The sequence below is a fragment of the Balaenoptera acutorostrata genome, chromosome 4, assembly GCF_949987535.1.
Source record: "Balaenoptera acutorostrata chromosome 4, mBalAcu1.1, whole genome shotgun sequence".
Taxonomy (NCBI): domain Eukaryota; kingdom Metazoa; phylum Chordata; class Mammalia; order Artiodactyla; family Balaenopteridae; genus Balaenoptera; species Balaenoptera acutorostrata.
The window spans coordinates 91,471,898-91,493,525 of NC_080067.1; the positions used below are offsets into that span (position 1 = coordinate 91,471,898).

The 21,628-nt window shown below is 35.5% G+C and overlaps 1 protein-coding gene across 1 annotated transcript in view; it reads left to right on the forward strand.

The window, feature by feature from the left end:
- The window catches only part of CFAP44 (cilia and flagella associated protein 44), a 118,515-nt gene that overhangs the window by 63,358 nt on the left and 33,529 nt on the right, over positions 1–21,628 (forward strand). Inside the window, exons 20-24 of the mRNA XM_007181919.3 lie at positions 5,087–5,142; positions 5,307–5,469; positions 6,970–7,100; positions 10,243–10,439; positions 13,018–13,192. Of these exons, the coding sequence (XP_007181981.2) occupies positions 5,087–5,142; positions 5,307–5,469; positions 6,970–7,100; positions 10,243–10,439; positions 13,018–13,192 (722 nt within the window). The remainder of the gene's footprint in view (positions 1–5,086; positions 5,143–5,306; positions 5,470–6,969; positions 7,101–10,242; positions 10,440–13,017; positions 13,193–21,628) is intronic.

Here is a 21,628-nt window from a genome sequence, read left to right on the forward strand (position 1 = left end):
ATCCAACAACACATTAAAGTATCAACACCAAGATCAAGTGGGGTTTATCCCAGGAATGCAAGGATTCTTCAATATATGCAAATCAATCAATGTTAATACATCAGGTTAACAAATTAAAGAATAAAAACCATATGATCATCTCACAAGATGCAGAAAAAGCTTTTGACAAAATTCAGCACCTATTTATGGCAAAAACTCTCCAGAAAGTGGGCATAGAGGGAACCTACCTCAACATAAAAAGGCCATATATGATAAACCCACAGCAAACATCATTCTATATGGTGAAAAACTGAAAGCATTTCCTCTAAGATCAGGAATAAGACAAGGATGTCCACTCTCACCACTCTTATTCAACATAGTTTTGGAAATCCTAGCCAAGGCAATCAGAGAAGAAAAGGAAATAAAAGTAATACAAATTGGAAAAGAAGTAAAACTGTCACTGTTTGTAGATGACATGATACTATACATAGAAAATCCTAAAGACAGCACCAGAAAACTACTAGAGCTAATCAATGAATTTGGTAAAGGTGCAGGATACAAAATTCACAGAAATCTCTCGCATTCCTATACACTAACAATGAAAAGGCAGAAAGAGAAATTAAGGAAACAATCCCATTTACGACTGCAAAAAAAGAATAAAATACCTAGGAATAAACCTACCTAAGGAGGCAAAAGACTTGTACTCAGAGAACTATAAAACACTAATGAAAGAAATCAAAGATGATACAAACAGATGGAGAAATATACCATGTTCTTGGATTGGAAGAATCAACATTGTGAAAATGACTATACTACCCAAAGCAATCTACAGATTCAGTGCAATCCCTATCAAATTGCCAATATCATTCTTTATAGAATTAGAACAAAAAATTTTACAATTTGTGTGGAAACACAAGACCCCAAATAGCCAAAGCAATCTTGAGAAAGTAAAATGGAGCTGGAGGAATCAGGCTCCCTGACTTCAGACTATACTACAAGGCTACAGTAATCAAGACAGTATGATACTGGCACAAAAACAGAAATATAGATCAATGGTACAGGATAGAAAGCCCAGAGATAAACCCACACACCTATGGTCACCTAATCTATGACAAAGGAGGCAAGAATATACAATGGAGAAAAGACAGCCTCTTCAATAAGTGGTGCTGGGAAAACTGGACAGCTACATGTAAAAGAATGAAATTAGAACACTCCCTAACACCATACACAAAAATAAACTCAAAATGGATTAAAGACCTAAATTTAAGACTGGACATTATAAAGCTCTTAGAGGAAAACAGAGAAAACACTCTCTGACATAAACCATAGCAAGATCTTTTTGGACCCACCTCCTAGAGTAAAGAAAATAAAAACAAAACTGAACAACTGGGACCTAATTAAACTTAAAAGCTTTTGCACAGCAAAGGAAACCATAAACAAGACTAAAGACAGCTCTCAGAATGGGAGAAAATATTTGCAAATGAAGCAACGGACAAAGGATTAATCTCCAAAATATACAAACAGCTCATGGAGCTCAATATCAAAAAAAAAAACCAATCAAAAAACGGGCAGAAGACCTAAATAGACATTTCTCCAAAGAAGACATAGAGATGGCCAACAAACACATGAAAATCTGCTCAACATCACTAATTATTAGAGAAATGCAAATCAAAACTACAATGAGGTATCACCTCACACCAGTCAGAATGGCCATTGTCAAACAATCTACAAATAAGAAATGCTGGAGAGGGTGTGGAGAAAAGGGAACCCTCGTGCACTGTTGGTGGGAATGTAGATTGATACAGTCACTATGGAGAACAGTATGGATGTTCCTTAAAAAAGTAAAAATAGAACTACCATATGACCCAGCAATGCCACTACTGGACATATACCCTGAGAAAAACATAATTCAAAAGAGCACATGTACCCCAATTTCATTGCAACACTATTGACAATAGCCAGGACATGGAAACAACCTAAATGTCCAACAACAGATAAATGGATAAAGAAGATGTGGTACATATATACAATGGAATATTACTCAGCCATAAAAAGGAATGAAACTGGGTCATTTGTAGAGATGTGGATGGACCTAGAGTCTGTCATACAGAGTGAAGGAAGTCAGAGAAAAGCAAATATCGTATATTAATGCATGTATGTGGAATCTAGAAAAATGGTACAGATGAACCTATTTCCAGGGCAGGAATAGAGACAAGGATGTAGAGAACAGACATGTGCACACAGAGGGGGAAGGGGAGGGTGGGATGAAATGGGAGATTAGGATTGACATATATATGCTACCATGTGTAAAATAGATAGCTAGTGGGAACCTGCTGTATAGTACAGGGAGGTCAGCTCCATGCTCTGTAATGACCTAGATGGGTGGGATGGGGAGGGAGGGTGGGAGGGAGGTCCAAGAGGGAGGGAATATATGTATACATGTAGCTGATTTACTTTGTTGTACAGCAGAAACTAACACAACATTGTAAAACAATTATACTCCAATAAAAAAAAGAAAAAAAATGGTTCCTTTGGATAAAATGACTACTAATTGTTGGAATTGCTTCTAAAGAATAAGGCATTGTATTAGACCAAAGTTAAAATTCCTGTGAACACATTGGCTTCCTGTTTAACAGGTAGCCTGCTTCAAAAGAATATGCAAAGAATGTAGGGAAGATTTGAGCAGGTAAATTTTCATTTCTATTAATAGCAGCAAAATTTGGAGAATGAACTGTTGTCTAATGAGGTCAAGCTAAGGAAGAGGAATTTTCCAGAAGGGAAAGTGTATGAACAAGAAGAAAATCTTTATCTTTCTACTTAGTGCCAACTCTCTATGGAAACCCATATGGGATAGAAAAAATCCGTTCCACATTTGTATAATGGTCTCCTTTTATTTATGACTGCAATCAATATTTCTTAAGTCACTGAAGCAGCCTCTGTTTTTTAGAAGGCAAAATCAGAAAGAATTGAATAAACAAAATAAAAAACTAAGCTCTGCATAGGTCTGAGGTTCTTACCGTATTTTAGAATCACAGGGGAGCTCTTAAAAGTATAGATGCCTGAGCAGTTAAATCAGAATCTCGGAAAGTGAGGCCCAGGCAACAGTACAGATCTTCTTCAACTTAAGATACGATGGGATTGTGCCCCGATAAACCCATCAGAAGTTGAAAATACCATAAGTTGAAAATGCATTTAATACACCTAACCTACCAAGCACCACAGCTTAGCCTAGCCTACCTTAAACATGCTCAGAACACTTGCATTAGCCTACAGTTGGGCAAAATCATCTACCACAAAGCCTATTTTATAATGAAGTGTTGACTGTCTCATAATTTGTTGAATACTGTACTGAAAGTGAGAAACAGAATGGTTGTGTGGGTACCAGTTGTTGACCCTCATGATCATGTGGCCGCCTGGGAGCTGTGGCTGCAGCAGCTGCCCAGCATCAAGAGAGAGGATCTACGGGCTTCCCTGGTGGCGCAGTGGTTGAGAATCTGCCTGCCAATGCAGGGGACACGGGTTCGAGCCCTGGTCTGGGAAGATCCCACATGCCGCGGAGCGGCTGGGCCCGTGAGCCACAGTTGCTGAGCCTGCGCGTCTGGAGCCTGTGCTCCGTGACAAGAGAGGCCGCGATGGTGAGAGGCCTGCGCACCGCGATGAGGAGTGGCCCCCACTTGCCGCAGCTAGAGAAAGCCCTCACACAGAAACGAAGACCCACCACAGCCATAAATAAATAAATAAATAAATAAATAGATAGATAGATAGATAGATAGAAAAGCATCCAAAAAAAAAAAAAAAAGAGGATCTACCACATGTCCCTAGCCAGGAAAAGGTCAAAATTCCAAACCTGAAGTATGCTTTCTACCGAATGCAAAGTCGTCAAGTTGACCCTTGTACGTAAGGGACCATCTGTATTTTACAAAACTCCCCCCTTCCCCCAGCCCCCGTGGTTCTAGAGTGCAGTCAGGATTGAGAACAATTGGCAGGTGTTTTGGAACTCTTTGGAAGCATCTTTGTTTAACTCAAATTTATTGTAAACAGCTGAGGTCAAGAGATAGTTGGCTGATATCAGTATCAAATCCTGGAAATCGTAACTGATATTGGAGAAGCAAGGGGCTTAACTGAGCAATAAAAGAATAGAGTTCAGTCAAGTTGTGTCCAAAGTGATTAATAGTAACTAAAATGTATTAGCCATCACTTGTCTCTTACATTGGTCATGTTTTATGACTTCACTTTGTGAAAGTCATAAACCTTGTCTTACATAAATGTAGATTTATATTTTATGTGTATAAAGACTAGTACTGTAATAAAACAACTTGATCAAAAGAGAATCTTTATTTCTTTACAACAAATGATAGCAAAACAGAGACCTATGTGCTATGAAGAGAATAGAAAATAAGTTCAGTTTTACTTAAGAACTGGTTAGCTAGCAAACTAGGACTTTTTGTTTCATTCACTGGGTTATAAATCCTCTTCTTTAACAGCCTAAGACATTTTTCAGCACAGCACCTGAATAAACAAAGTACTTCTAAGTGATTTACTTCATAGTACTTCTTAATTTAAACTGATTTCCCTTCTAAAGGGAGAGTCATATTTCTGATTTCATATCTTTCTAAGGAGAGGGATTATGTTATTCTGTGTATTTCTCACTGAATATCTTTGATAAGATCAAGTGAAACACTTAAAATTAAAAAAATATACATAAACTTTTTCCTTGTATACACATGAGGTATTGTGGTGGGAATCAAAGCATGTATGAAAGGAATATGCTAAAAAAAAAAAAAGTACTTTAAAATAAATGACCTAGAGGATTTTTTTTCGGTGTATTTTTTGTTAGTAACACATGAATATTACTAATTCGTATTTTGGAGGGGAATATGGTGATATTAACATTTTGCATACATGTGATTTTCTTTTTCTACATACCTCTTTAAATGAAGTAGAAACAAATAAGGTTTTTTTCCCTAGTTTATTTTTTGTGACAATACTTTCCAGGCTTACAGTTGTTAGAAATTAGCAGAGAAAACCCCTCAATTTACTACTTATTAGATATTTTAAGGTAAATATGCAATTTAAAGGAGCTAAGCTTTTATTCCTTTTCCTACAGTTTGGAATAGAAACAGAGCCAATTCCAGAAGATATTGAAGATCCTAAAGCCTACAGGTATGGGAATTTTTGATCAATACCTAATATGACTGGGCTTTTGCAAAACACACCAACATTTTACCAAAGCTGACCAAGTTAAATGAATTTCCAAATTATTAAATACTAATTTTCTCTGCTGTTTCTCTATCTTTAACCTGCTACCTTTTAAAATTTGTTTTCAGTATTGAGAATGCCAGAAGAAAAAGAGAACATGACAAGTTAATGAAAGAAGGGGAAGAAATCAAGGCTGAGAAGAGAGAACGAATTGAAGCTTTAAGGAATCAATTACAGAAACTACTACAGATGAATGAAGAATTACCAAAACATATGCAGTTTAAACGGACAGTAAGCCTAAAATAAATTTGATTTTAATTTTAACATATGCTATTTCTGAATTGAGGCTGCTATTTTGCCAACAAGTAGGAACACTTAAAACTGTCTTTAAATTTCCCTTGTCTGGTCGGTCAGTGTGTTGGCAGCAACTAAACTACTGTAGAACTTGTCATGCAACTTGGTTTGGATGTAGATGAGCCTCTTTACACACAGTTTACTTCTGGATTTAGCTACTTCACATATTTTTGGTAATAAGATATACGTTTGAATCTGGTTATCAATCCTTACCATACTTAGCCAAGATATCTAACTGTTGGCTAGGTACATACTATATAATTTGATTCTCTGTGGTTCCTTTTCCATAATTCATCAACTCTATTGAAAAGATAGTACCTGGTTCATCCACAAAGTTTCTAAAAGATGACTTAGTATAGTTGTAGCTATGGGGACAATCACCAAATTGTTTAAGCTAATATTGTATCAAATTTTTTTCTTCTGTGACTTGTTGCAAAGCCCCATCTACCTCCTAGTGATAACTTTTTTCCTCATTTTTTTTACATTATCTTAAATGGAATTACTGTCAAGAGCTTAATCAAATAAAAGCTCAGAATTTATTATCCTGACTATACCCATGGGTTACCCAGTCCTATAATTCCAGAAGCACTTAGCCAATTTCATATTAAAAAAAAAAAAAACTGTGGTGAAATCATAATGATTAACTCATTATATTGGTTAAAAGATCGACTTATAATGGTTAAAAGATGTTTGTTATTTTACTAAGAAAAGTGTTGACACTTGCAGAATATGGGTACATAATTCAAAGTAAAGAACTGAGGTAAGTTCTGTGGCTAAGCATTTTACATATACCATTATTTAAAGCACCAACACACCTGGAAAGAATAATTACTTTCAATTCAGTGTGAATGAAGGCCCTGATATTTTTCCAGGAGTGAAGGAAAGAAACACGAGGTTCCTAAGTATCCTTATGGGGACAATAGCCCCTTTGGTGAAGGATATTCAACCAGAACTTGGTTATATCAGGAAGACACCAAAGACATTACTGTCTTTCCTAGGTGGGCATCACATGGGAGGGAAGGTTCAGCCAATGATCAAGTGCCATGAACTTTTACCCCATGCCCAGCTGGTTATGTAATAGTAGTTATTCTGGGGTGGAGAGAGTTCCTCATTTTTTTTTTTTTTTAAACTGTGTAAACTCTCCAAATATTCTGTTAGCATTCATTGTTTTTATTGTGGGAAAAATCTTTTAATATGTAACTGTATTTTCATCATTGTTAATTATTTCCGGGAACTTTTCTCCATATTTTGTGACAGTAAAATCAAAAGTATGTTGTTTTTTTTCTAGAATGAGAGTTTATGATACTTAGGAGACAGTTATGATGTGGCATAAAATTGAGGACAAACCTTAAAAATCTGTATTTATGTATGAAATAGGATTGATAAAGTCCACTGATAAAAGTACCCATTTTGACGAACAAATCGACTTATCTGCAGGATTTTGATCTAGATTCCAAAATTCGTGCTGAGATTGACAGGAAAACAGCTAATAAAATTCAACGAGTGGAAAAGGAATTAGCTTGGGAAAAAGAGAAGCACCAACTTGGCCTAATGAAGCTACAGAATAGGTAGGAACCATATTTCCTGCACGTTAAGACGTTTGAGAGCATATATTTGAAGAAAGTAGTTTCCAGTGGCTTTATTGAAGTGGTCAGATAAGAGGTCTCCTGAAGTGCCTACTAACTCCTAAAATCTCAAGGAATCCTCTTGTCACTGCTACTGATATCCTGAGCTCACTCCTTCCTAGTTTAAGTCTGCGAAATTTTTTGCAAACCAAATTATGTCATACATATTTACTTTCTGTTTTTAACAAACTATTTATTTTATAACTCATTAACACATGAGCATGTATATATTAGAAAATCAAAAATAAAATAGAGCCGAGGGGGCTTCCCTGGTGGCGCAGTGGTTAAGAATCCACCTGCCAACGCAGGGGACACGGGTTCGAGCCCTGGTCCGGGAAGATCGCACATGCCACGGAGCAACTAAGCCTGTGGGCCACAACTACTGAACCTGCACTCTAGAGCTCACGAGCCACAACTGAGCCCGCGTGCCTCGTGCCGGTGCTCTGCAACAAGAGAAGCCACCGCAATGAGAAGACTGTGCACCGCAGCGAAGAGTAGCCCCCGCTCGCCACAACTGGAGAAAGCCCAAGCACAGCAATGAAGACCCAACGCAGCCAAAAAAAGAAATAAACATTTTTAAAAATTTTTTTAAAAAAAGAACTTTTATAACACTCCAGAAATTTCCCTCGTGGCCTCCTCCCGATAAATATTTACTCTCCAAAGATGAATGTTTATCACCATAGAGTAGTTGTGTCTGTGAACTTCATATACATGGAAAGCTGCAGTATGAACGCTTTTGTATCTGGCTTCTTTATTCAGTATCATGCCTAAGATTACCCATGTTGATGCAGGTAGCAGTACTTCATTCATTTTCATTGCTTTGTAATATTCTATTAAATGGTTATACCACAATTTATTAATCCATTTAACTGCTGATATTTGAGTTGTTCCTATTTTTTGGCTTCGATGAATAATGCTGACATTCTTGTGCATGTCTTTTGGTGGACATAAGCACTTATTTCTGTTTGCTATATAATCAGGAGTGGAACTGCTAGACCGTAGGTTCTAAGCATGTTTAGCTTTATTAGACACTGACGAACAGTTCTCCAAAATGGCTCAATTTATTTATACTCTGATCATCAATGTATGAGAATTCCAATTGATTCCCATTGTATTCATTTTCTAGGGCTTCCATAACAAAGTACCACAGACAGGCTGGCTTACAATAACAGACATTTATTGTCTGATAATTCTGGAGACCGGAAGTCCAAAATCGACGTGTTGACTAAATTGGTTTCTTTTGAGAGCTGGGAGGGAGAATCTGTTCCATGCCTTTTTCTGAGCTTCTGGTGGCTTGGCCAGCAATCTTTGGTGTTTCTTAGCTTGTAGATGCATCACTCTAAATCTTCTGTCTTCACATGGTGTTCTCTCTGTGTCCCTTCGTATAATATTGCCTCTGTGCTTGTCCAAATTTTCTCCTTTTATAAGGACATCAGTCATGTTGGATTAGGATCCACCTTGATGATCTCATTTTAACTTGATTACCTCTGTTAAGAACTTATTTCCAGATAAGGCCATATTCTGGGGTACCTGGGGAATTAGGACTTCATATTCTTTTTGGGGGACACAATTCAACCCATAACACTCATGCTTGCCATCACTGGGCATTGTCAGCTCTTTAAATTTCAGCTATTCTGGAGCAGTGTCTCAGTGTGATTTAAATTGGCATTTTTCAGATGAGTGACAATTTTCAGTCCCTTTTCCTTTATTTATTGGTTATTTTTATATTCTCTTTTGTTAGGTGTTTGCTCAAGTCTTTTGTTCATTTAAAAATTGGGTTGTGGGAGTTATATATTCTGGATGAGTCTCGTCATACACATGACACATGTATATATGACATATCTACGTGTGTGTATGCATGCATGTAAAATATCTTGCTCTACTCTGTGGCTTGTCTTTTCATCCTCATTATAGTGTCCTTTTGAACAGAAGTTTTTAATTTTAATAAAGTTTAGTTTATCAATGTTTTCCTTTGCAATTTATCAATATTTTCACTAACTTTTTATGGTTAGTGCTTTTATGTTGTAGTTAAGGAATCTTTGCCTATTCCCAATTCATGAAATAATTCTCCGTTTTCTTCTAGAAGCTCTACTGTTTTGCCATTATCTATCTTGGGTAATTTTTGTGGGTGGTGTAAGATAGAGATCAAGTGTCTTTTGTTTCTCTATGGATATCCAATTGGCCCACTGTCATTCGCTGAAAAGACCATCCTTTCCTTACTAGATTGTAGTGATGCTTTTGTCAAAAATCAGGTAACCACATATTTGTGGGTCTGTTTCTAAACTCTTCATTTTATTCCATTGACCTGTTTTTTGCGCTAGTGTCACAAGACCTTAATTATTCTTGACATCTGATATTATGAACCCTCTGGATTGTTCTTCACTTTCAATATTGCTTAGGTCCTTTGCACAGAATAAGTTTGTCAACTTTCACAACAAAACCTAGGATTTTGATTGGAATTACATTGAATCTATAAATCAACTTAGACATAAAAGGATGAAATAATTGTGAACCAGCAAAAAATAACAACAATTAAATTGATGAAGAACTTTTAAAAGATAGATGTCTGTGAGCTATAAGAGAAAGTTGAACTGGAGAGTAGTACAGATTCCTGAGCTTAATGTTTTTTATAGAGACAAATAGGGTAATATGTACATACATGTATCACCACCTGCTATCTATCATATATGTAATATATGAAATATAATATTATATATAATAAATGAGATAATAGGAAGATGAATTACATTTCCTCAGAGTTTGATATGATCCATTTACCTTTAAACTGCAGTCTGTCTGAAAAATTTTGACTCTTCATACTATCAAAACAATGGTATTATACTGTTTATAATGAGATGTTTAGTATTTTCATTAAGAAGAAAATTCTACTTGCTCTTTAACCAAGTCCTATTCAACTTCCACTACATCCTTGTTGGGTTGGTATATGCGTGGTTGAATTTTGGATCCAGTGTGATATAATGGTATTGTTTATCAGCATAGTACATTGTGATCTTATTTTATTATGTAATAATCATGCAGCATGATTAAAATGGTGATGATTGCAAATACTTCTTTTTTCCTTCAGATTTCGTGATTCATTGGAAAGCGATACTATTGTGGTTCATGCCATACAAAGTGATCACAAGATATCCTCCTATAGGCTTGTGAAGCCCTCTAAATACTCCAAATCCAAACGGCCAAGTCAATCAGAGAGAAGAGCGAGCAAATTTGAGAGGTTTGAAAAAGAAGGAACTGGAAGAAAGGATAGTCAGAGAGATACAGGTAACCTAAATGACAAGAAGGCTTTTAAATCCCTATTTATTAAAATTTCAAGGTTGAATTATCTTTTTGTGAGCAGAACCTTTGACTCCCAGTCATGTGACTGAGAGTGGATGAGAGCACCTGGTGCTGTGGATTTCTTACTTCCCATGTCCAGCTGTTCTTAAATCTAGGATTTCCCCAGATGCTAGTTTTCCTAGGCAGTGTTTGTTCCTAGATTCCTGGGCCCCATCCCAGAGGGTAGGGTTAGAACACAGCATTTCACACTCTTTTCCAAGAGCGTATACTTTAAACAGAGTGATGAGCTGAGAATACAGATGTGAAAATAGTGCCTCTAATCCCGGCGCCCTGCCTCTTGTGACTGCCTGCAGGGTGACTGCAGGTGAGTAGGAGGAAGACAGGAATTCTGGGAATGGCTTGCAGAGCCCAGTCAAGGATAAAGGTCACTGTAGCCTGGCCAGATCTAGACTAGTGCCCAGGATACAGTACTGACCTTAATACTGGTTCACTCTCTTCATTGAGAAACCTTTAATGGCTTCTTTCTGCGTCTAGGATAAAATCTGAAACCATTATCCCCATATTTAATCCTTCCACAATATCCCTAATTTATTTCCAGTAGCGCATTCTCATACTACTTGATTGGCACGTTTAGCTTATTGTCCTGTTTGCTGCTTCCTAATTATGTCTGAAACTTCCACATCCAGGTTCCTGATGGAGTGACTAATTCACTCCTCTCCTCTCTGAATTCTCCCCAGTCCTTGGGGATCCAGATCAAATTATACTTTTATTTTTTTAACTGAAGTATAGTTGATTTACAATGTTGTGTTAGTTTCAGGTGTACAGCACAGTGATTGTTATATTTATATTCTTGATCAGATTCTTTCCCCTTATTGGTTATTATAAAATATTGAGTATAGTTCCCTGTGCTATACAGTAGGACCTCGTTGGTTATCTATTTTATATATACAAATTACACTTTTACTTTAAAGCCTTTCTGTGGCCACCCAGGCCACATTAAACTCTTATTTTTCCATCGTGCCATATATTTGAAATATGAAATGAAATGGTAGCTTATAACTATATGACCATCCATATTATTTAACTTTTTTTTGTGTATATCCAAAGTATATCTCTATGCAACTTGAACATAAATAGAGTAATTTCCCCAGTAGATACTTATAACTGATAAAATCAATTATTTTAATTAATTAATTGTTATAGAAGTATAATTGACCTACAAAACTGTTAGTTCTAGGCATGCAACATAGTGATTCCATATTACTATACATTACAGCATGATCACCATGATAAGTCTAGTTATCATCTGTTACCATACAAAATTATTACTACATTATTGACTGTGTTTCCTGTGCTGTACATTTCATCCCCCAGCTCATTTATTTTGTAACTGGAAGTTTGTACCTCTTAATCTCCCTCACCTATTTCATCCCCCCACCCCCTCCCCTCTGGCAACCAGCTGTTTGTTTTCTGTATCTATGAGTCTGTTTCTGTTTTGTTATGTTTGTTCATTTGTTTTGTTTTTTTAGATTCCACATATAAGAGAGATCATGCAGTATTTGTCTTTCTCTGTCTGACTTACTTCAGTCTAATACCCTCTAGGTCATCCATGTTGTCACAAATGGCAAGATTTTTTTTATGGCTGAGTAATATTCCACTGTGTGTGTGTATAATATATATATGTATACCACATCTTCTTTATCTGTTCACCTATCGATGGACACTTAGGTTGCTTCCGTATCTTGGCTATTGTAAATAATGCTGCAGTGAATATAGGGGCACATATATTTTTTGAATTAGTGGGGTTTTTCCCCTTTGGAAAAATATCCAGAAGTGGAATTCCTGGGTCATATGGTAGTGCTATGTTTAATTTTTGAGGAACCCCCATACTGTTTTCTATAGTGGCTGCACTAATTTATGTTCCTACCAACAGTGCACAAAGCTTTCCTTTTCTCTGTCTCCTCACCAACACTTGTTATTTGTCATCTTTTTGATAACATCAATTCTGACAGGTGTGAGGTGATATCTCATTGTGGTTTTGATTTGCATTTCCCTGATGACTAGTGATGTTGAGCATTTTTTCATGTGTCTGTGATAAAGCCCATAATTTTTAAATTCTAGATTTGTGTGTTTCTGACCAGTTTTTTGATTGGTCACAGACCACTGCAGTTGGTATATGTCACCTGAAATTATACATGTCAAATAGGACTCACTTGCTTTTCCCTTCCTCCATCATCATGTTACAGACACTCTTTCCCTGCTTCCCAATATCTGTCAGTGGTCTGTTATTCATTATCTTGTTCTCTAGTTGTTATCTCACCAACTTTTTAATAAGGTTCGGAGGAACAAAAATTGTGATTTAGATCTCTTTATTTTGGTATTCTAAAATACTTATGGGATTTATTTCATGGTAGTTGCTTAATATATACTGCAGATTATAATATATATTACAGATTCATTATATTCTTGGATTTTTTTAAATGTGGCAGGTTAAAAACAATATTTGAAAGTTTTATTTTGATGTTTCAAAAAGATTGAAAAAAAATGTTGACTCTCTGTACAGGTGGGAGTATTAGTGTGCCAGAAGAATCAATCATAGAAAAAGGGAAGAAATTTCGGCCTAAAACCCTAAGTGAAATTATGGTGGAAAATCAAATTGAGAAAACAAGGAAACTTATATTAAAGGCTGAAAGGGCCCAACTGAAAATTCAGCAGCGAAAAAAAGAATGGGAGGACATGTAAGTTTTTTTACCTGAAATCTTTTGTTTGAATGAGTCTCAAAATATCTTTTAAAATCTTTACATTTATTGACATTGGTATTTAAATAAAGAACTAAAAGAAATAGAAACCGATAGAGATATTAAAGTCAGGTTAGGTGGATCTTTCAGGGTGGTGATACTGTGGTGGACCTTCAGTGACCCCTTGAGTTTCAGGTCTAGGAATTTCATTTTACTAATATATACAGTGATTTTTAAGAATTAAGAAATTCTTTTCTATCCCAGCATTAAGAAGATATTACTCCTGTATGTTCTTCTAACATCTTATAGTTTGGGTCTTCATCTTTAGGTCTCTAAAGGTACTTTCATTTAACAAGCACATCTTTTCATTTATTTGTTTTCCACCTTTATATCTTTGGTTAAATATCTCTTCATGTCTTTTGCTCATGTTCAGATAACAGTGTTTAACTTGTACTGTTGACTTTTGAGGGTTCTTTGTATATTCTAGACATGAGTACTATGTTGGATATTTTATTTGCAAATATTTTCTCCTAGTCTGTGGCTTGTCTTTTTATTTCCTTAACAGGATCTTTTTCAGAGCAAAAGTTTTTAATTATGTTGAAGACAATTTATTGATTTTTTTTCCTATGAATCTTGTTTTTGGTATCAGGTCTAAGAACTCTGCCTAGCCATAGGTCCCAAAGATTTTCTCCTATTTCTCTTCTAAAGGTTTTATAGTTTTACATTTTACATTTAAGTCTGTGATCCATTTTGGTGTTCATTTTTGTGTAAGATGTGTAAATGTGGGATTTAGATGTAATTTCATCTTTTTTTTTTTTTTTTTTGCCTGTGGATGACTAATTACTCTAACACCACTTGTTGAAATGGCTCTCTTTCCTCCATTGAATTGCTTTTGCACCTTTGTCAAAAATTATTTAGGCATATTTGTGTGGGTCTATTTCTGGGTTCACTTTCTGTTCCATTAATCTATATGTCTATCCCTTTGCCAATACCGTAGTGTCTTGATTACTGTAGCTATATAATAAGTCTTGAAATTGGGTAAACTGATTCCTTTCATCTTATTCTTCTTTTTCAAAATTATTTTAGCCATTCTAGTTACTTTGCCTTTCCATATAAATCACATATTTACCCCCAAAAAATCTTGCTGAAATTCTTTAGGAATTATTTTAATTCTGTATATCAGTTTGGGGAGAATTGGTGTATTTATTATGTTGTCTTCTAATCCATGGTCATGGTATGACTCTACATTTACTTAGATCTCCTTTAATTTCATCAGTGTTTTGTTGTTTTCAATATAAAAGTCCTATATATATCTTGTTAGATTTACACACAGATATTTCACTTTTGGGGTCAATTGTAAATGGTATTGTTTTTAATTTTGATACCTATGTGTTCATGGTATAGAAATAAAATTGTATTTTGTAGGTTTATCTGGTATTCTGTAACCTTGCTGAACTGTCATATTAGTTCTGAGAATATTTTTGTAGGTTCTGTGGGATTTTCTGTGTAGACAATCATGTAATCTGTTAATAGAGACAGTTTTATTTCTTCTTATCCAATCTGTTTGCCTCTTCTTTTCTTTTCCTTTCCTACTGCACTGGCTAAGACTTCCACTACAATGTTGAAATAGCATAGGGAGAGCTGGTGTCCACAACTTGTTCCTGATCTTAGGGGAGAAGCATTCAGTACTGATGGTGTAACTTTTCATTCTTTTATTTCAATCTGCTTATATAGCTACATTTGACTTTAGTGTCTTTTTGACAGCATATAGTTGGGTTATGTTTTTAAACCCACTCTGTCGATCTCAGTTCTTCACTGGGTGTATTTAGACCATTTACACTTAACGTAATTATCAATGCTTAGGGCTTATATCTGCTATTTTATATTTTGTTTTCTATTCTCTGTTTTTCATTTTTCTTCTTTTTCTTGCTTTCCTGTGGTTACTTGAATATTTTAGAGTTCCAATACGATTAATCTGTAATGTTTTTGAGTGCATCACTTTGTGTAGCTTTTTAGTGTTTGCTCTAGGTATTACATTATGAATACATGACTAATCACAGTCTGCTAGTGTTGACATTTTATCAGCTTGACTGAAGTATGGAAACCTTACCTGCCTTTATGTCCCTTTACCCACCCTTCCTCATTTCCCTTGTTTGTAATATAATTGTATAAATATTTCTTCTATGTACATTTTAGAACCATATCAGACAGTTACAGTTTTTTCTTCAGTCGTCAAACATAAATTAGACAATAGTAGAAGAAAAGTGTATTTGCCCATTTTTTTACTATTAACATCATAATTTCTTCCTTCTTGAGGTTCCAAGATTCCTTCTATCATTTTATTTCTGTTCAGAGAGCTTCCTCTAGCCATTCTTTTAGAGTAGGTATGCTGGTAACAAATTTGCTTAGTTTTATTTGATCTAAGAATGGCTTGATTTCCCCTTTATTTCTGAAGGATATTCTTACTGTACATAGAATTCTGTGTTTATTGTTCTTTTTTTCAGAACATGAAAAATTCCTGCTGGCCTCCATGGTTTCTTATGATCAATCTGCTGACATTCAAATTGTTTCCCCCATAAATATAAGGTGTTATTTTTCCCTTGCTGCTCTCAATATATTTTCTTTTAGTTTTCAGAAGTTTGATGTATCTTGGTATGTCTTTGAATTTTTTTTTTTTTTTTGGTATTTATTAAACTTCTTGAATCTGTATACTGTGTCTCTCGCCAAATTTGGGAGGGTTTTCAGCCATTATTTCTTATAGTTATTTTGAAGACCTGTCCTTTTTTTTCCTTTCCTTCTGGGACTCCAATGAGACAAATATTAGATCCCTGAGACTCTTCTTTCTGTTGTTGTTGTTGTTTGTTTGTTGTTGTTTGTTTGTTTCTAGTATCTTTTCTTTCTGCTGTTCAGATTGGGTAATTTCTATTCTATCTTCAAGTTAATTGATTCTTTCCTCTGTCTCCTCCATTTTGATTTTGAGCCCATCTATTAAGTTTTTTTTTGTTGTTGTTGTTATTATGTTTTTCAGTTCTTTTAAAGATTCTGTTTGGTTCTTTGTTATCCTCCATTTATTTCTGAGACTTTCTATTTTTTAATTTGTTTCAAGCATCTTCCTAATGATTTTTTGAAGAACTTTATGATGGCTGCTTTGAAAACTTGTCAGATTATTCTAACATCTCTGTCATCTTGGGTTTGGTATCTGGTAATTGTCTTTTCTCATTCAAGTTGAGGTCATCCTGATTCTTGGTATGTCAGATTATTTTTTATTGCAATCTGGACATTTGGGGTATTATGAGACTCTGGATGTTATTTATACATTCTGTTTTAGCTGGCTTTCTCTGATTTCAGCAGGATAAGGAGGCGTGCCATCTTATTATGAGTATAGAAGTCCAGGTTACCCATTCTTCTCCAGTTGACACCTTAGGAAGGAAGGGGCTACTCGCTGGTCAAAAGTTGGTGTTCCAGATTCCACTAGGCTCTCACTAATACCACTTTGCTCTCCAGTTGACCTCCACTGTTACTGTGGAGCATGGTGAAAATCATTACTCTCCACTAGGGCTCCTCACACACAACTGCAGCAGGGAGGGGGAGGGGTAGATCACCTTGTTACTGCTAGGCAGGAGTGGAAGTCCAGATTCCCTTTGGGGTCTCCACTGACTCTGTGGTAGGGAGGTTTGTTCCACACACTGGTGATGAAAGTCCTGGTTCCCAGGACTCACTTTCTCTAACACCACTCTGTTGGGGTTGCGTTGCCTTGTTAAAGCCTGGTGATGGAGGAAGTTTAGACTCCCCACTTGGCCTTTGCTGGCATGGGTGGAAGTAGCACCACATTTTTTTTTCTGTGGTATTGGCTGGAGTAGAGAGTTTAGTGTCTACAAGTTTTCTCTCTCGCCATTCTGTTCTTTTCTTGATGCTTTAGCTAGAGAGAGCAGGATTTTGTTGGGCTTTTGTTGTCTAAACACACTGGTGTTTCTGAGTTACTGTTTTCTTTCTTTTTTTTAATTGAAGCATAGTTGACTTACAATGTTGTGTTGATTTCTGCTGCATAGCAAAGTGATTCAGTTATACATATATACACATTCTTTTTATATTTTGAGACATTATGGTTTATCACAAGATATTGAATATAGTTCCCTGTGCTATAAAGTAGAACCTTGTTGTTTATCCATTCTATATATAATAGTTTGCATCTGCTAACACCAAACTCCCTATCCATCCCTCCCCCATGTCCCCTCCCTTTTGACAACCACAAGTCTGTTCTCTATGTCTGTGAGTATGTTTCTGTTTCATAGATAGGTTCATTTGTGTCATATTCTAGATTCCACTTCTAAGGGATACCTTACGGTATTTGTCTTTCTCTTTCTGACTTAACTTCACTTAGTATGATAATTTCTAAGTCCACCCATGTTGCTGCAAATGGCATTATTTCATTCCTTTTATGGCTGAGTATTATTCCGTTGTGTATGTGTACCACATCGTCTTTATCCATTAATCTGTCAATGGACATTTAGGTTGTTTCCATGTCTTGGCTATTGTGAATGGTGCTGCTATGAACATAGAGGTGCATGTATCTTTTTGAATTATATTTTGTCCAAATATATGTCTAGGAGTGGGATTGACAGATCATATGACATGAGTTACTGTTTTCTTTAGCTCCATGTCTGAGATATACAAGGCAAAAATAAAACCCAGAGAACTTGCCATCATATACTTCCTTGGGTCCCAAGGTTTTTTGTGGCCTACCTCCTTTTCACCTTTCAGAATCTTCTTATATTTGTTTTATATATAATGTCCAGGGTTTTTATTTTCTGCTTGCTGGAAAAAATAGAAAAATGTGGCTCTATTCCATCTTCCTGGAAGTGGAACTCCTCTCAATTGATTTTTCTCATATTTATCTTTAATCTAATGATGTTGCTAAGCTTACTTGGTGTAGTAGCTTTTTTTCAGATTCTTTACAGTAGTTTACAGTAGTACAGTCATCTGGTCTCATGGGAGATGAGCCTTATCTTTCAGCCTGGCCTGAGATCTTCATTGTCTCTTAGACCTTTGGGATTATCCCAGGCATCTTCTTTGTTCTTAATGGCCCCCAATGGCTGAGAGTGTGCCAAGATCCATTTCAATATGTGTATTTTTTCATTCACCAACGTGTGGGAATCATTCAGCTAGTTTCTGAACTTCTTTCAGAGGTAATTATACCGTGAATAGCTGTAGATTTTGTGTGTCTGTAGGAGATGGTAAGTTCAGGAGCCTCCTACGTCGGCATCTTGGACCAGAATCCCAAACCTGGTGTTGTCTTAGGAGAAGCTACTGAATTCTGCTTCTTCTATGAGCTTTACTTTAGACAGTAGTTACTCAATCATTTGTGAGCTGCTCCACCAAGCTCAGGCATCAGTGGAAATTTAACCTGTGGAGATTTCAAAAGCTTACTAGCTCTTTTTACTGTCTGGCTCACTCTGTCTTGCTCACTCTGCTTCCGTCTCCCTTTCTCTCTGTCACACACACATACCCTTCTTTGCATCAGTATCCCTGATGAACATAGATGCAAAAATCCTCAACAAATTTAGTAAACTGAATTCAAGAACATAATAATATGACATGATCAAGTGGGATTTATTCTAGGGGTGCAAGGATGATTGAACATCCACAAATCAGTGTGACATATCACATTAACAAAAGATAAAAATCATATCATTTCAATAGCTGCAGAAAAAGCATTGACCAAGTTCAATGTCCATTCATAATAAAAACTCACAGCAAGCTGGATATAGCAGGAACATAACTCAACATAACAAAGGCCATATATGACAAGCCCACAGCTAACATTATACTCAGTGGTGAAGAGCTGAAAGCTTTCCCTCTAAGGTCAGGAACAAGACAAGGATACTCACTATTGTTACTTCTATTCAACATAAGAATGAAAGTTCTAGCCAGAGTAGTTAGGCAAGAAAAGAAATAAAAGGCATCCAAAGGAAGAAGTAAAGCCATCTCTGTTTGCAGATGTCATATTATATAAAGAAAATCTTAAAGACTCCACCAAAATACCATTAGAACTAATAAACAAATTCAATAAAGTTGCAGGATACAAAATCAAGGCACAAAAATCGGTTATGCTCCTATACACCAATTATGAACTATCAGAAAGAGAAATTAAGAAAGAAATCAAATTTACAACTGCATCAAAAAGAATAAAATACTAAGGAATAAATTTAACCAAGGAGGTAAAATATCTGTACACCAAAAAGTATAAGAACAGTGAGACAGAAATTAAAGAAGACACAAATAAATGGAAAGATATTCTGTGCTTATGGATTAGAAGGCATAGTATTGTTAAAATGTCCATAGCATCTAAAGCAACCTACAGATTCAGTGCAACCCCTATCAAAATGCCAATAGCATTTTCCACAGAAATGGAAAAAAATCCTAAATATTGTACAGAACAACCAAAGACCCCGAATAACCAAAGCAATCTTGAGAAAGAAGATCAAAGCTGGAGGTATCACACTCCCTGATTTCAAAACTATATTACAAAGCTGTAGCAATCAAAATAGTATGGTGTTGGCATAAGAAGAGATATATGGGCTAATAAAATAGAATAGAGAGCTCAGAAATAAACCCATGCATATATGGTCAATTTATGACAAAGGAGCCAAGAATATGCAATGAGGAAAGGAGAGTCTCTTCAATAAATGGGGCTGGGAAAACTGGACCACTATCTCACACCATACAAAAAAATAAACTTAAAATGGATTAAAGACTTGAACATAAGACCTGAAACCATAAAACTCTAGAAAAAAAAATAGGTGGTAAGCTCCATGACATCAGTCTTGCAATGATTTTTTTTGGATTTAACATCGAAAACAAAGGCAATAAAAACAAAAAATAAATAACTGTACTACATTAAACTAAAAAGCTTCTGTACATCAAAGGAAACCATCAACAAAATGAAAAGGCAACTCAGAATGGGAGAAAATATTTGCAATCATATATCTGTTAAGGAGTTAATATCCAAAATGTATAAAGAACTCATACAACTCAATAGCAAATAAAATAAAATAAAAATGGATAGAGGAACTGAATAGACATTTTTCCAAAGAAGGCATACAGATGGCCAACAGGTATGTGAAAGTGTTCAGCATCACTAATCGTCAGGGAAATGAGAATCAAACCCACAATGAGATACCATTTCACACCTGTTAGAATGTCTGTCATCAAAAGGACAAGAGATAACAAGTGTTGGTGAGGATGTGGAGAAAAGAGAATCCTTGTGCACTGTTGGTGGGAACATAAGTTGGTGTAGCCACTATGGAAAACAGTGTGGGGATTCCTCAAAAAATTAAAAATAGAACTACCATTATAATCCAGCAATTCCACTCCTGGTTATATATACAAGGGAGATAAAGTCATTATCTCAAAGAGATATCTGTACCCCCATATTCATTGTATTTGTAATAGCCAAGACAGGAAAACAACCTAAATCTCCACTGATGGATGAATGGATTAAAAAAAGTTGTGGCACATATATACTGTACAACAGAATATTATTCAGCTATAAAAAAAGAAAGCAGCCCTGCCATTTGTGACAACACAAATGGATCTTGAGGACATTATACTAAGTGAAACAAATTTGACAGAGAAAGATAAATACTATATGATCTCACTTGTATGTGGAATCTAAAAAAATCTGATCTTATTGAAACAGAACAGATTGGTGGTTGCTAGAGGCAAGAGGTATTGGGGGGGGGGATGGGAGAAATGGGTAAAAGTGGTCAAAAATACAAACTTGCAGTTATAAGATAAATAAGTTCTGGGAATGTAACATACTGCATGGTGACTATTAACAATACCGTTTTGTGTATTTGAGCTGAGAGAGTCAATCTTAAGAATTCTCAGCATAAGGAAAAAATTGTAACTGTGTGGTGATAGATGTTAACTAAATTTATTGTGGTAAATGTTTTGCAATATATACACATATCAAATCATTATGTTGTGTACCTTAAACTAATACAATATTGTATGTCAATTACATCTCAATGAAACAGAAAAATAAAATAGACTTTTGATATTTTCAAAAAATATTTTGCTGGATTTGATTTGCTAGTAATTTGTTAAGGACTTTTGTATCTTATTAACGAAGAATATTGTTCTCTAGTTTTATTTTTATGCAATGTCTTCTCTGGGTTGTTATCAGGATAACAGTGGTTTCATAAAAAGAGTTGAAGTTTTTCTTTTCTATTTTCTGAAAGACTTTGTTTAGACTTGGTATTATTTCTTCCTTAAATATTTGATAAGATTTATCAGTAAAGCCATCTGGACCTGGAGTATTCTTTGAAGGAAGGTTATAAATTATAAACTCAAAATTTAAATTATTACAGTGCTATTCAGATCTTCCATTTCTTCTTGGGTCAGTTTTGGTAATTTGTGTCTTTCAAGGAATTT